General features: G+C 45.6%; 1 protein-coding gene across 1 annotated transcript in view; it reads left to right on the plus strand.

Annotated features, from left to right (window-relative positions):
* Positions 1-15,598, plus strand: part of TYW1 (tRNA-yW synthesizing protein 1 homolog (S. cerevisiae)) — a 100,182-nt gene that overhangs the window by 28,888 nt on the left and 55,696 nt on the right. The window contains exons 10-12 of the mRNA XM_006889778.1: positions 3,771-3,776; positions 5,639-5,757; positions 12,587-12,696. Of these exons, the coding sequence (XP_006889840.1) occupies positions 3,771-3,776; positions 5,639-5,757; positions 12,587-12,696 (235 nt within the window). The remainder of the gene's footprint in view (positions 1-3,770; positions 3,777-5,638; positions 5,758-12,586; positions 12,697-15,598) is intronic.

The following is a 15,598-nucleotide window of genomic DNA, read 5'->3' on the forward strand; positions in this document are numbered from 1 at the left end:
AAAAAAATTTTATTAATTTTAATGAACATTTACAGAGATTTTGGATTTCCATTCATTCATTGTTGGTACTGGCTTTTTAAAATCAAACGCTATTTCTGTTTTATGCAGTTTTCATAGGGCTGTTAAATGCAACACCAACGTCATTACATGCAGGCGATGATTTTCCTACCCCCTAGCTTTAAAAATAATACTTTACATTCAAGAAAATGGCTAGATTTTGGATGAATTTTTTTCAATGAGTTCAGTGAATGCTGACATGTGAAACTCACATGCCCCCACCCCAGTTAAAATATAGGCTATTTCCTTTACGTCCTCACTGGGCCAATGGGGAGGAAAATCATGACAGATGGAGAAAAGATTGAAGTTGTCAATGATTTAATCTTACATGGTGGATTCACAGTCACCACCTTGGTACCAGCAGTCAAGAAATAAAAAGACAGATCTGACAGAATGAGAGAATAAAAAGCACTGTTTGAAAGCAAGCAAAAAAAAAAGACAGATCTGCTGCTGGGGAGCCCTCCAGAGTACTGAAGAGCAAGGAGATTAGACTCCGGTCTACCTGATTCAAGCCGTGGTCTTTTCAGTTATTTGCTTGTATTTGAAAGTTGGATGGTGGACTAAGGACGATAGAAGAGTCGATGCCTTTGTGTTGGGGTACTGGGGTAGAGTAATGACTACTCTGTGGAGTGCTGAAAGACAAACACAGGTGTCTTAGGGGGAGCGCAGCCAGGATGCTCCTTAGAGACAAGGATGGTGAGACTGACTATCTCACGATACTTGTCTCATCCACTTGCAGACCAGGTCCTGATCACCCAGTGTGGTTTTGGGTGAACCTTCCTGTAAGTTGGAGGCTGCTCTGGAGCTTCTGGCTGTTTGAAGTGTGTGAAAGCTCTTCGAAAAGGATGAGTGTGGGTGTGGCATCAGGTTGTTGAGTGCTGACCCCTCTGACCGAGGCTCCTGGTGCTCACGAGCTGGCTGACCTTTCCTCCATCGGACTCTAAGTCTGCCCATCCTGTCCGGCTTACCTTGTTCCTGCTACATGAGAAATTCCACAGTGGATGGCTTTAACAAACAGAATACTTACTCTATCTTGAAATTTAGGTTGGAATCCTGACTTGAGAGCACCAGCTCCAGGCTTTCTCCCTGTGTTGGTTCTGGGGGAAAGGTGTGTCTCAGCATCCGTGTACCTCCCATTCCTTGCACGTCTCCATGTGTCTTGGCCTCGTGTAAGAGGCCCCCAGAGCGGGAACTTGAGGTCCAAAGGGCGTGCTCTGCTCCCAGCTCTTCTTTCTGGGTCCCTCTGATCTCTGTTTACATTTCTGTCTTAGAAGAGATTGGTTAAAAATACAATCAAATCCTCTGGATTACTTCCTGCCTCTATTATGTAATCTCCTCTTGTCCTTCCTCATTAGCCTCATAGAGGCAAGGATTGACGACACACAGGAGAATTACATCAGATCACAAAGTGGAGGAGAATCGTGGCTTAGCCAAATTGACACATATTTTTTGGGGACAGAGTTCAATCGGTAACAACCCCTTTGAGTCACTGTGATCTTAGTTAATGTGATGCAAGCAGAAGTGATAGTGTTTGGCCCTGGAGGCTGATGTCTGTTGGGGTGTTTCCTCTGTGTACCCCACGACCATGCTTGAAGCCTGGTCTAGACTGCTGGGGAAAGAGAAGGAAGTGAAGAATCACCAAAGCATTGGTACCACCCACCGGCTCACAGAGTGAGGCCTTTGTGAGTCAACTCAGCCCATGCCACATGGAGAGGAATGCGTATCCAGCTAGCCAGCTCGTGCTCGCTCGCTCTCTCTCTCTCTCTCTCACACACACACACAGACTCACACTCACTAACTCACTCTCCCTCCTACCCACACTGACTGCCGTCCAGATGGAACTGTGCTCCCTGAGGTTTTCAGTGGCTGATTTTGGGGATGGAGATCAGCAGACCTCTCTTCTGTGGTGCGCCTGGGTGGCCTGGAACCTCTGACTTGTTGGTCAGCAGCCAGTTGCATTCACCATTTGTACCACCCAAGCTATGAGAAGTATTTAGGTTGGGGAGTTAACCATTGTCTTTTGGAGTGGTTTGTTCTCTGTCTTCCTTATATTCATTGTCCAACTTTCTCATCCAAATGAAGCAGTTGGAAATACCATGCCTTGAGATAGGCCTGTTTTACTCTTTACTGAAGTGACATCCTTGCTCTTTAGAACTTTAACTTATGGCCTGTAATTCCTGCATGTCACTCGGAGCACTAAGCCATGCTGTTTTCATTTGCCTTCTGTGCCTGTGAAAGCTGGACTGAGAATAAGGACTATGCAGGAACTGATGCTTTTGAATCATAGTTTTGGTAAAGAAGATTGACTGAACACTAACTGAGAAATAAATAAACTTTATATTCCACCCTATAGGAATGGCTTTCTAGTTACCTTCCCATATGTTTGTAGATATTTAAAATCATAATGTACACAATTTCATAGCCTTTTCCTAAAAAGACCTGACTTTCCCTTGTTTAAAATTTTTGTATTTGTTTAAATGATATCCTAATTATAGATGAATGTGCCATAAATTAATTTGCCATTCACCGAGGGATGAGGAGGTTGTTTCTCTGTTTCTTTCATTATTATAATTATGTAACAAACATGTTATTGCAGGAAGTTTTATTTGCATTTAGATTATTTTCTTAGATCAAAGTCCTAGAAATGACATCACCATTTCAAAGGGTTTATCAGTGGTCTTTTTTCTTAGAATTGTTCTGGGAACACTTTGTTAAAATGATTAACAAAGAGTGGGATAATCTTTTGTGAAAAATGTTCTGCTAGTTCATTTTTCTGTCTTAATTTTTTTTTCTTACTACTTGACCTAAAAATTTGCCATTTTGATTCTTTTTCAGTGTACAATTCAGTCTTATTAATTATTTTTACCCATGGCATATAACCTCCACCACAACAACAACATGCAACCATTTTCACTATCTTTCTTCCAAAATTTTTTCATCATCCTAAATAATAACACAATCCTCTTGGATAGTAGCTCCCCTGTTCGCCCTCCTCCCAGGCTAGGAGCTTTGGTCTGTGTGTACTTCCCTATCCTAGACAGTTCCCATAAGTAGGCTCAGTATTTATTCTTTTCTGGCTTCTTTTACCCGGTGTCCTGTTTTCAAGGTTCATCCATCTGGTAGCGTGAATCAGAACTTCATTCCTTTTCCTGGCTGCATAGTATGCCATAGCGTGTATGTTTTGTCTGTCTGTCCATTGTCTGTTCGCTGGTTGGTGGATACTTGGATTGTTTGTATCGGTTGGCTGTTGTGCATAGCGCTGCAGTGTCCATGGGGGAGATGAACCCATTGTGTCCCTGCTTGCAGTTCTTCTGGGTACGCACTAAGGGTGGATTTGCCCATCATCTAGAAATTCTGTACTTTTTTAGTCTCCTCCAAACTTTGCTGTTGAAACAACTATTTTACATTCTCACCAGCAAGCAATGAAGTTTCCAGTTTCTCTATCACCTTGCCAACATTTGTTGTTTTCCACTTAAAAAAAACAGTCAGCATTCTGGTGAGCATATGATTGCTTTGAGATATACTTTAGGTTTTATATTTTTTCAATTGATACATATTTACAGATTGAGATTGTAAACAGCTTTAGTTTGCTTGGCTCCACAATCAACACTCTTGACACCAGCAGCTAGGAAATTAAAAGACATATTGCAATGGGAAGGTCTGCTGTCAGAGACTTCACCAAAGTACTGAAGAGCAATGATGTCATTCTGGAGACTAAGGTGTACCTGATACAGGCCATGGTCTTTGCAGTTACTTGCTATGCATTAGAGAGCTGGACAATGACTAGGAAAGATAGAAGGAGAGTTGATGCCTCTGAGCTGTGGTGCTGGAGAAGAGTATTGACGATGGACTGCTAAGAGAACGAACAGGTTTACCCTGGAGAGGGTGAAACCAGGCTGCTCGTCGGAGGCAAGGATTCTGACGCTTTGTCTGACATACTTTGGACATGTTGCAAGGCAGGACCAGTCCATAGAGAGGGACATCATCGTTGGGAGTGTGGAGGGACAGCGCAGGAGAGGAAGACCCTCAATGAGATGGATTGATTCAGTGACTGGGGTAATGGGGGTAAGTGTGTCAGAGATAATGAAACTGGCAGGTTTAGGGCTGTTGTACATAGGGTTGCTATGAGTCATAGACAACTCGACGGCACATAACACATAACAACTTATTTACCACATATTTACAGTGTATATTTTTGTCCACATTTTAAGCTTTCTGATTATTTCTAGTCCAGAGATGAGGGAAGCCGTCATTTCTGTCTTTGTTTAGACTTTTAGATGGTCTGCCTGTTAATCTAATTGGAATGTGTTTTGCTTTGGGGTATGATACCTGAATCAAGGCTTGCTAAGACTTTTCTTAAAGGACCAGAGAGTAATGCTTTAGTCTGTGGGTTCTGGGGTCCCCCTCCCATTCCCTCCGCTGTGATGGCACAGACGATCCAGACACGGTCTGTAAAGGAATGGGCATGGCTTGTCTTCCAGCTTCCATGATTTACTGAAGCGGACCCTGGGCTGGGCTTGGCCTGAGGGTTCTAGTTGATCGACCTGAATTGAGCTCCCAGCTCCCACGCAGAATCTCAGTGCATGGATGACTTCAGGTAGACATGTCCGCACAAGGTCAGCTCCTGTGAGGCCAGGGTGAAATCTCTCCAGATGTCCACTCTCTCTAAACGGCTGTACTGACCATCCTGTCTCTGATGGCAGCCCTCTTCATTTTCAGCCAGCGGACAAGTGTTTGTCATTGGCATCCAGGTGGCTGATGAGGCTTCCTCCCATTCTGATGTATGAATCTTAGAAATTTGGCCTTTTAAAAAACATGTATTTTTATTTGCATGAAGGTTGACAAACCATCTTGCCTTTTTTTTTTTAATTATTATTTTGTGTGCGTGTACCGTCAAATCAGATCTGACTGGTACAGGAGGATATTGCGCCTCCTTCTCCGGCAGAGCGTCTGGTGGATTCGAACCGTGTTCCTCTGGGATTGCAGTGCAGTTTCTTGCCACTAGGCCACCAGAGCTCCCCCATCTTGCCTTTTAATATATTCATTCATGGACATGTTTTATAGCATTAATTTGTGTAGATTTATGTCATTAATTACATCAACCCATTATAAAAAATGTGATCTTTGTCTTTGGAGACTGGCAATACTACATACAAACTTGCTAGTATGATGAGAGCAGCAAGTGATGTGCTGTGTATCCCGTTGATTACCGTTCATACTGCTCATGACGTAGCCAAACCCCCGAAAGTGGACGGACGGTCATCCTAACCCAGCCATGTTACAGCGGACTGACTGGATATGTTATTGTACTGATATTATTGGAAAAGGTTGAGTTAGCAAATCAGAGCATCAGCCGCCCTCCCCACAGAGCTTTTAGAGTTAATGAGTCGCTGGGTCTTAGACAATCGAAGCACTGGCGAAGCACTGGAAGGCCATAATGTTCATTTATCTGAATCAGGCGGGCGCCGGCAGGGGTCTTTACGGTCATGAAACACAAGGTTTCTTGTTAAAGATGATGGTGGTTTGTTTCTTTGCTTTGAGGGTTTTATTCAAATTGCCGTTTGTTTTCTGCTCTTCACAGTCCATGCTCCGGGGGAGAGGAGGCTGCTACAAACACACGTTTTATGGCATCGAGAGCCATCGCTGCATGGAGACCACGCCGAGCTTGGCCTGCGCCAACAAGTGTGTCTTCTGCTGGCGGTGAGTGGGGCCGGAGGTTTGTGGCCACCGAGTGGGAACTCGTCCGAGGTCTGTACCTGGTCTGCCCAGCTCTGCCCTCATGCTCACCTCGAGCACTGTAGTTTCTGTAATTAATTTCCCTTGTCTGACTTGATAATGGTGTTTTGTTTTGTTTTTTTACTTGATATATTGATATGTTGTTCGGGAAGCAGGAGTGGCATCCACTTCCTAAACAACAAGGCTCTGGAGACTCCATGAACTTTGATAAATGTGGATAGTTAGAAAAAGGCTCAGGCCTTTTGTTCACTGTGTCGCTATGAGTCATGCTCAACTCAAAGGCAACCAACAATAATATGTTTTTATGCATTTGGTTGTGGGTTTTTTTGGTTGGTTTTTTTCCTTGAACAGATTTCTCAGGGAGTTTGTGAACCTATAAAGTCTTGTTGAAGAAATAGAATTTAGCTTTGTGGGTCCACTCCATTTTATCTTGTTTTCCGTTTCTAGCTTCTATTCTTTATTCTTTTTTTTTCTCTACTACTGTTTCTCCCTCTATTCTTTTTCTAATTTAAGCTAGACAGTGAACTCATTATTATTCAGTCTTCTGCAAGTCTTTAAGGTTATGCATTTCATTAACTGTATCTGTTAGATTTTGATTAGTAATAATTATTATTTAATTGTAAATAATTTTTGTTATGACTTCTATGTAAACTTGAGGGCCGGAGAAATATTTATTCTGAGTATGATTTGTAAATTAGACTTGGAGAGGTTTTTGGGTTTTTTTAAACAAGTGAAAGAGAAAGCTTATTAAGGCCAGGGGGCATTTTGGTAGGACTAGAAGGACTCCGGAACGTGATTAGCTATTAGAAATTGAGTGCACATCTCAGAAGGGAGAGGATAGGAGAGGATGCACTGACCTCTGGCTTGGTACAGCCAAGGGTGCAAGGAGTGTTACTAATTTTGAATACAAATATATTCTTAGAAGCCTAGTCTTCCATTACAAGTTATGTACATACTAACACACATTATTTGAGATTTAGTGGATTTGAACTGCCAGCCTTCTGTTTTAGCACTTGAATGCTTAACCATTGTGTAACCCGGGCAGTGCTCCACTGTTTTTTCTGATTTCACTCCTACCATTTGCATTTAGGCTCCATTATATCACTTTTCATACCGAAATTTTAAGGTTTATTGAAAAGCTTTATTGAAAATGTTAATACTTTCTGTTTCGTAGTATGTATACTCTATTTAAAAATCCCACACTGTAGTGGCAAAGATATTTATATTTAATTATAACAGATGGGACCATGATATTTCCTCAGTAAGTCTTTAAAGCATCTAGAATACATGTCTGATGGAAAGGAGCCCTAGTGGTTCTGTGGATTAAGCATTAGGCTGCTAACCAAAGGGTTAGTGGTTCGAGCCCACTAGCCACTCTACAGGAGAAAGATATGGCAGCTTACTCTCATAGACATGACAGTCTTGGAAGCCCTGGGGGGCAGTTCTGCTCTGCCCTGTAGGGTCCAGAGAGTCGGAATGGACTCACAGTGGGTTTGGGTTTGGTTTTCTGTGTGGGGTATGAAGTAAGGCACACTCTTATTTTTCTACATGGGTAACTTGTCTCAACACTGTTTACTGATGGCATGTGCTGTCCTTTCTGTATGAAATCTTATCACAATAGCACAGTTCTCTAGTCTCGTCTGATGCTGATGGCTCTCTGCACCAGGACCTCCTCTGTGTCCAGCGGCCAGGCTGACCTTCCTCCTTGTCCCAGGCCTCTCCTTTCTCAGCTCTGCTTGTGTGGTCTCTGTTCCCGCAGCACCCTGGGGTTGCATGTCGTCTTTTCCTCTGTCCATCACATTTTCATTCCTGGGCTCTTGTGTTGGTGTTCCAACTATCTCATGCCCCAGGCACAGTCCAGCCCCCTCCTTTCTACTCACATCCACTCACCTCCTTCAACACCAGCCTGGTCCATAAGCTGGGATGCTTCCAGCTAGACTGAGAGAGACTTCTGAGACGGACACAGACTCTGTTTCTAAAGGAGAGAAGAGTTGAATTGATGAAGATTTTACATGGAGAGAAGAGTAGAATGAAGCTTCCTGTCTGCCGGCACGTACCCAGTTGTGGTCCGCCTGCCTACGCTGTGGTCATTCGGTGCTGCCGCTCAGTCCCTTCTGACTCTCGTGTGACATGAGACCTGCTCCTTTAGGTTTTCTTGGCAGTGATTTTTATGGAGGAATGTCAGCAAGGTTTTCTCCTTCAGCGCTGCAGGGTAGGTTTGAGCTTCTGACTTGCTGGTTATCAGCTAAACTGATACAGTGCAGGACTTCTTGTCTACCTCAGTTCTTACTATTTTAATAGAAAGCACAGGCATCGTATAATTTTTAATCTGCGTGTATTTCCACCTCCCCAAAGACAAAGGCAAACCCATCTGTGCTGTCTGTTCTGCCCCCGCGTGACTGTAGAACTGCCCCACGACGTTTTCAAGGTTGCATGGAGCCCTCGCAGCACAGCGTGTTACGTGCTGACCTGCTGACCAGTCCACCAGTGGCCTCTGCAGGCAAGATGAGCAGTCTCTTCCTGTTAAGATTTACAGTCCTGGAAACTCGATGGGACGTTGGTAGAAGTTGGAACCCGCTTAGCAGCAGTGGGTTTGATTTCTTTTTTTTAGGGGATGTTGAGTCTTCATGCATGCAGACTGCTACATTTTTCTCCCATGGAGCAGCTGGTGGATTGAACATCTGACCTTTTGGTTAACAGCCTAGTGCTTTAATTACTGAGTAGTATGGCTCTTTTTCACACATGATGATGTTTTTGTTAAATGCTGCCAAGTTAAGCACGACTCGTAGTGACCCTGTGAACAAAAGACCTGAATCCTATTCTGTAGAGTTTCTGTAGGCATGTTGTTTAGGAAGTGGATGCCACTCCTGCTTCCAACCCTGTCTTAATCTGGGAGCTTCACCAAACACTCTCCACCATGGTTGACCTTGATGGCATTTGACACACCAGTGGCACAGCTTTCAGCATCACAGCAACCCCAGGTTACCTCAGTAGAGCAAATTGACAGACCAGTGCTGTACTACTTAGAATACTGTTCCTTCTAAACACAATTAAAAACCAGGACTGACTAGCTTTTCAATATCCAGACCTGTGCCCAGGCCCTGATTGACTCTTAAACAAGAGGCTTCCAGCCAACAGCTCTTTATTAGCCCGATTCAGCAAATCCAGTCAGCTCACTCCCAGCTGGAGTGAAATAAAAACAACCAAACAGTCCACACTCGACCTTCACCCAAAACAAGATGGAACCCGCCTTTCAAAATCCAAAATTATGGCTCCTTTTCTCATGTAGGTAATGTAAATTGTTAAAAATAACAGCTCTTTAAAAAGAGCGCCGAATCTCACCCTCACAGCTCCGTTCCTTGTTTGCGTCCCCTTTTCTACTGATCAGGGTCAGATGGAAAGTTGCAGAGTGTATTTTTGGGCTTCAGCTGGGGGGTTGGTGGTAAAATCATGCCTTCTCACGCATCTACCCGGAAAGGTGACAACAGACAGAGACCCTTTGACTTGCCACAGCGGGGGCCAAGGGTGTGTGGTTCTGGCATGTAGACGGGGCTGCTGACAGGACACCGTCCTCAGCTAGGGGCAGTGTCACCCTGTTGTGAGTGGTGCTGAGGTGATGATCCCCAGGTGAGGGGGCAGTGACCACCACAAGTCAAGTGACACTGTCACCAATAGCACCTTTTTCTTAAATACGATTGACCCTAGAACAGCTCGAGGGTTTGGGGTCCTGGCCTCCCATGCAATAAAAAGTCCATGTGTGCTAAGGAGCCTGGTGTCCATTGTTGGCTGCTCACCAAAGGAAAGAATGTTGGTTCAAGTCTGCCCGCTGCTCCGTGGGGAAAGATGGACCTTCCTGCCTGTGAAGATTTACAGTGTCATGTACCAACTGAGAGTCACTGTGAGTTGAAAAAAAATTGTTTCCCAACCTAATTGTTTTTGGTAGATTCAAAGGAAGTAACAAGTTTCAGTAGACAATCCTCTTATAGATGTTAATTATAGCCAATAGTGCATAATCCTTCGGCTTTTTGGAAAAAAAAATTTCATTCTAATTTACAAAAAGGCAAACAATAAACTTAGATTCATTAATGATTTTTTTAAGAAGAATAAATAAAACGAGGTGTTCCATTAACCGTGAATTCCGATACAGAAGTATAGCACTATTGTACTGTCTTTTCAAACTAGAATTCAAAATGATGCTTGCTTACTGAAAAGAAGGAATAAAATAAAATTAGAAGTCACCATATGTTTCATTTAAGAATAATTCAGGGGGATAAAAAGCCCCAGCATACGTCAAGGGAGCTCTGGTGGCCTAATGGCAAGAAGCTGCACTGCAGTCCTGAAGGCGCACAGTTTAAATCCACCAGATGCTTCTCTTGGAGAAGGAGGGGCAATCTCCTCCTGTGCCAGGTGGATCCAGTTCGACGGTTCACAACAAGGGGAAAGAAAAGAAGACTGCAGCAAAAATGCCCAAAAGTGGTAGTGACGATTTAGTTCAATGCTTACAGAAACATGTTCCTGTTCTCTTTGACAGATCAGTGTCTTAAAAAAACTCTCCGAGGCTCAGTTTCCTGACTGTGAAATGAAACCACCACCGCTGACCCTTGAGGAACACGGTGTGCACCCCACGTCCCACTGACACAGGCGTTGGGGTTCCCCCTTGCTTTTGTATGAGCTCTGGTGTCCCTCATGTGGGGATGACTTAACATCACATGGTGTCTTAAGTGAATCTTCAAAACGCTCAATTTCGTGCTGTTCAAACAGTGCTGTTCAAGGGTCAGCTGTCAATTTATTTGGCTTTCTGACCAAGTGAGAGGTTGGCACCCCCTGACCCTCATTTTATTTAGGGGCCAACTGTATACCTTCTTCATGGGTTGCTGCGAGGCTGAACCCTATGAGTAAGAGTCTGTTTATTAAATTGTTTTTCAGTGATAGTATGATATTTAAGAGGAACCTTGATAGTGTGCTTGACTACTAACTGGAAGTTTGGCAGTTCAAATCCATTTAGCACACTTGTGGGGAGAAAAGATTTGGGAATGTGTACCTGTCAAGGTTGCCATCTGGAAAGCCTCGGCACAGATTTGCTCTGTCACATGGAGACATGTGGCTTGATGGCATCAAAGAATAGCAACCTACACTCAGTGGCTACCATCCATTCACTTCGGCCTCATGGCGTCCCTCCATTGGGTTTCCAAGCTGCCAGTCTCAATGTGAGGACACTGCCCATCCTTTTCTCCAGTCCCTCCCACACTCAAATCGCCAGAAGCTCAAGTCCCTCATATTTGTTAGCTCCACAGCCTCCTTTGTGCTTTAAATAATTGCTGCGTTAGTTATAGTACAATGTGGTTTACACTGTAAGCTTACGGCACAATGTAACCGACCCTCTTAGCTCCTGAGTGATTACGTCAACCACTTCCTTGCCTTTTCCCTTTTCCTCCATGCTTGGTGGAGCCACAGATGTGGACCCTGTGGACTGGGGAGGATTAGCTGTAATTAAAAAGATGGGGTCTCGAGTCTTGGGGAGGATGTGGAGAAGCTGGGACCTCAGACACTGCCTGGGTGAGGGAATTTGAAAGGATGCAGCCGCTGTGATGGTCTGGAAGGTTCTGCAGCTGTGCAGAGAAATTACCATGCATGCATATGAAGAGACGTGTAAAGATGAGTGTGTGTGTAGATGCACACATGCACACTCACCCAGGGCTCCCTGTGTGCTCTGCACCTTGCCCCCCTCCCCAGGTCGTCCATTCACATCAGAGTGCACGCGGGCTTAGAAGTAGAAGCAGGTGCTCTAAGGTGTCAACTCAGCTCCTTGTGTAGGGAGCAGAAGGACAAAGCTGACTTTAAGGCCGTTTTGTTGTGAAAGTCGTTGCTAAGAAGCCTTCTGTCCACAAACGTTTCCTCAGTTCTTACCTTCCTTAGATCCCTAGTGTTTTCATTTTGATCCTTTCTCCTTGACTGAAGATTGCCTCATTTGTCTTCCCCTCCCCCCACTAAGACCACCTCACCTGCTGCTTTGGGGTCACTGTTTTGATCTTCCTCTGACCTTGTACTGCTGACAGTAACCGGCCCTCCCTCATTTACCTTCAAAACATTTGACTTGAATGTGATTTGTAGTTTGTTTTGTGGCGACCCAAATCTGAAACAGACCCACTACCAGGGAGCTGGTCGTGTTTGATAGCTGTGCTCCCTCGGCTTTCCAAGGCTGGACATCTTTCTGGTATATTCCCATCCTTCTGCCATGAGTGACCGGTGGATTTGAACTGCAGGCCTCTCGGTCAGCAGCCTCATACATTATGACTATGTCTGCACCACCCCCTCCCCTCCCGTTGTTTATATGATCTGGTAGAAGCTAAATAACATAGCTCATTGCTGTCGAGTTAGACCCACCCCCAGCTGCCCCTCCGTTGGCTTTCCGAGGCTGCAGATCCCACTGGAGACTGCCTGTCTTTCACCCATGGAGCTGCTGGTGGATTTGAACTTGACTTCTGTTGAGAACCCCAGTGCAGGAGCATTCCGCCTCCCTATTCTTTCTCTGCGCTGTTCACTTGGATGGCACTGATGGGCCTGCCTTGTGTATGTGTGTGTCCTGTGTGTGATCAGGTGAAGGAGGGTGGACCGTCAGCATGGAGCTGGAGAGATGGCCGACTAGTGCTCAGTGACCCCTCTGTCCATCCGCCCTTGCCAGGTATCATGGCTTAAAACACTGCTGTGTCTACACCGCTGAGTGCTGGGTGGCCACAGCCCAGATTTTGTGGAGAGCCTCGTGATTGATGACCTGTTATTGTCTTCTTCCTAGGCACCACACCAATCCGGTGGGCACTGAATGGCGGTGGAAGATGGACCAGCCGGAAATGATCTTGAAGGAAGCCATTGAAAACCACCAGAACATGATTAAGCAGTTTAAAGGTATTTCTCTTCTCTCTGCAAAAGAATGTGAATGCGTGTGAACAAACCCACAGCAGGCCCCCGCTCTGCTCTCGAGTGGACCTGGCCCGCAAGTGACCTCCCTGGGCTTTCTGAGGCTCACCTCTAGCTCTTTCTTACCCTGTGTTCTGTAGTTTAGGAATGTTACAGAGTCATTTGGTATTTAGGCTTTGCCTGGTAACTTAGTATCTGCATTAGTAACACTGTATCTGCAGGGCTCTGAATGCCAGGCTTAAGCAGGAAATGCTCAGACACATGACATTTTCATAAATCAGAAAAGCACTTTTCATAACTGATAGGCAGTTCTCAAAGGCCTGAAGCCATCCCCTCGTCACACTCCCTGAGTCTGGAGTGGGTTATGACTCCTGGCAGCCCTCAGTTGGGTTTTCCCGCCTATGAATTATAACGAGAGGGGATGGCTATCTTTCTCCTGAGTAGCTGCTGGCAGATTTGAAGCCCCGGAGACTCACCGCCTTTGGGTTAACAGAGCAGCACCCCGTGGCCCGTGTGCCTTGAGCTGCTGCCTTCTGGTTACCTTGCTGAGTTCTGGGTAACTCAAGGGTGGCTTCACGTCTGAGGCCCCTGCTTCAGCTCGGTAGTGACTTCCCTTGTGATAGTCCTGTTTTCCTGAAGGCTCTTTCTCACCTGCTTCTGTAGTTCCTATGCATGTAGCTCAGTCATACCCTGACTTGACCTTCTGTAGGAAGAAGTCTTGGATTGAATGGTGTCCTCCAATATGTGTCAGCCTGACCAGTGGTCTTTACTTGCTCTCCATTTTGTGATCTGATGTACTTACCTTTGTTGTTGTTGTTATGTGCCATCGAGTTGTTTGCGACTCATAGCGATCCTATGTACAAGAGCCCTAAATGCCGTTCTATCCTGTGCCAACCTAGCTGTCTCAAATGCGTTCATTCCCACCACTCCACTCACAGAATCGATCCATCTCATCGAAGGTCTTCCTCTTCTGCTCCATCCCTCCACTCTCCCAAGCATGATGTCCCTTTTCAAGGACCAGTCTCTCCTTGCAACATGCCCAAAGTATGTCAGACGAAGCTTCAGAATCCTTGACTCCAGGGAGCATTCTGGCTTTACCCTCTCCAGGACAAACTTGTTTGTTCTCCTAGCAGTCCATGATATATTCAACACTCTTCTCTAGCACCACAGCTAAAAGGCATCAATTCTTTGTCTATCATCCCTATTCACTGTCCAACTCTCTGATGCATAGCACGTAATTGCGAAGACTATAGCCCGGATCAGGCACACCTTAGTCTCCAGCCTGACGTCGTTGCTCTTCAGTACTCTTGAGAGGTCCCTCACAGCTGACTTTCCCAATGCACTTTTTCTCCTGATTTCCTGGCTGCTGTTACCAAGAGTGTTGACTGTGGAACCAAGTAAACGAAAACTGTTAACTATCTCAATCTCTTCGCCATCCATACTGATGCTGCCAATTGGCCCAGTGGTGAGAATCTTTGTTTTCTTGATATTACCTTAGGTATTGTAAATCCCAACCTTTATGACATTAAAAAAAAAATAGTGCCCACACTCAGACTCACTGCTGTCCACTCAGAGAGACCCTTCACTAGGTTTCTGAGGCTGTAAATCTTCTTGGGAGGAGACTGCCCACCTTTCTGCCACCGAGTGCCTGGTGGATTTGAACCAACAACCTTATAGTTAGTAGACTGACATGTTACACACTGTACCACTAGGGCTCTGGATTAGAGGCTGTTAGGCTAAAAAGGTAGGTAGGGTGTATATATCTGCAGGAGTAGGTTGTAGCTTGAGTTGAGCTCCTTTGACATATGAAAGAGCTTAAGCAGATGGGAAGGGCCTCTTATTGCCAAAAAAGCAGGGCTGGAATCTCCCCATCCTGTGTAGTCAGGGTCCCTGGGCTGAGAACCTGCTAGACACAGGGAAGATTGACGATAAGGACGCTCCCTAGAGGAGCTGGTGGGAGAGGAAGCCTGCTCCTGGAGCTGGCGCCTTGGCTTTGGGCTTGTAGCCCCCCTGAGGCTGTGAGAGGTGAGCTTCTGTCAGAGCCCTCTCTCTGCTTGTGGTGTGTCTGCTACAGCAGCACCCGATGACTCCGACAGATGGCGCTAGTTCTGGGCATCCTTCTCTCTTGCCTCTGTCTCCAGCTTTAGCTAAGCAGCCAGCCCTGAAGCGATTTTGAAGATCCTCTGATTTCTTCACTGCCTTCCTTTTGTGCTTCTGTTCTCAATTCTGAGGGCAATCATGCTCTCTTCAGCGAGTCCCCCGAATCGTTAAACCAGCTTCTCCTGCCCTTCATTAGTCTCGTCTTTATATACATGCAAAATTAACTGTGGATTGATTGAAAGTGGGTCGGAATTTCGGTGCAACTCAGCAGCTTTCCGAGCGCCGCGTGCCATCCAGGTCCCCACAGCGGGATGGTCGTCCCCGGGGATGGGCGGTGGTTCTTGAACACACAACCTCGTTAATTCAAGAAACATCAAGTGAAGGCATGGCTCTGTCAGGGATGCCCTCTGTGCTGAAGAGGCAAAGATGGAAACGCCATTGTTTGTCGTTGGGTGATTTTATCTGCAGTTTAAGCTACGAGGGAATCAGTGCAATTAAAACAAGAGCCTCCAGCAGACGGTTTTCCCCCCAAATTGGTGCTGAGGTTGGAATCAGGGAAAACATGGAGTGGAGGAAGAGAATTCCACCTGCTCACGTTTCCTGACCTTGCTCACGGTGGGGGCGGGTCCACAGAGACTGGAGTAACAGGTCCTCGGACCAGTTTGTTCCCTCTCAGCCTCCTGACCTGAAGATACACGGAATCTACATCCTCACAAGATCGTTGGGGGATCTGTCAGGATCCTGCATAAGAATGAACCAGTGAACCGCTTCAGAGCCCCGTATCTTTTTT

Source organism: Elephantulus edwardii, unplaced genomic scaffold (genome assembly GCF_000299155.1).
Source record: "Elephantulus edwardii isolate Elephantulus edwardi_28Jun2011 unplaced genomic scaffold, EleEdw1.0 scaffold00080, whole genome shotgun sequence".
NCBI lineage: Eukaryota > Metazoa > Chordata > Mammalia > Macroscelidea > Macroscelididae > Elephantulus > Elephantulus edwardii.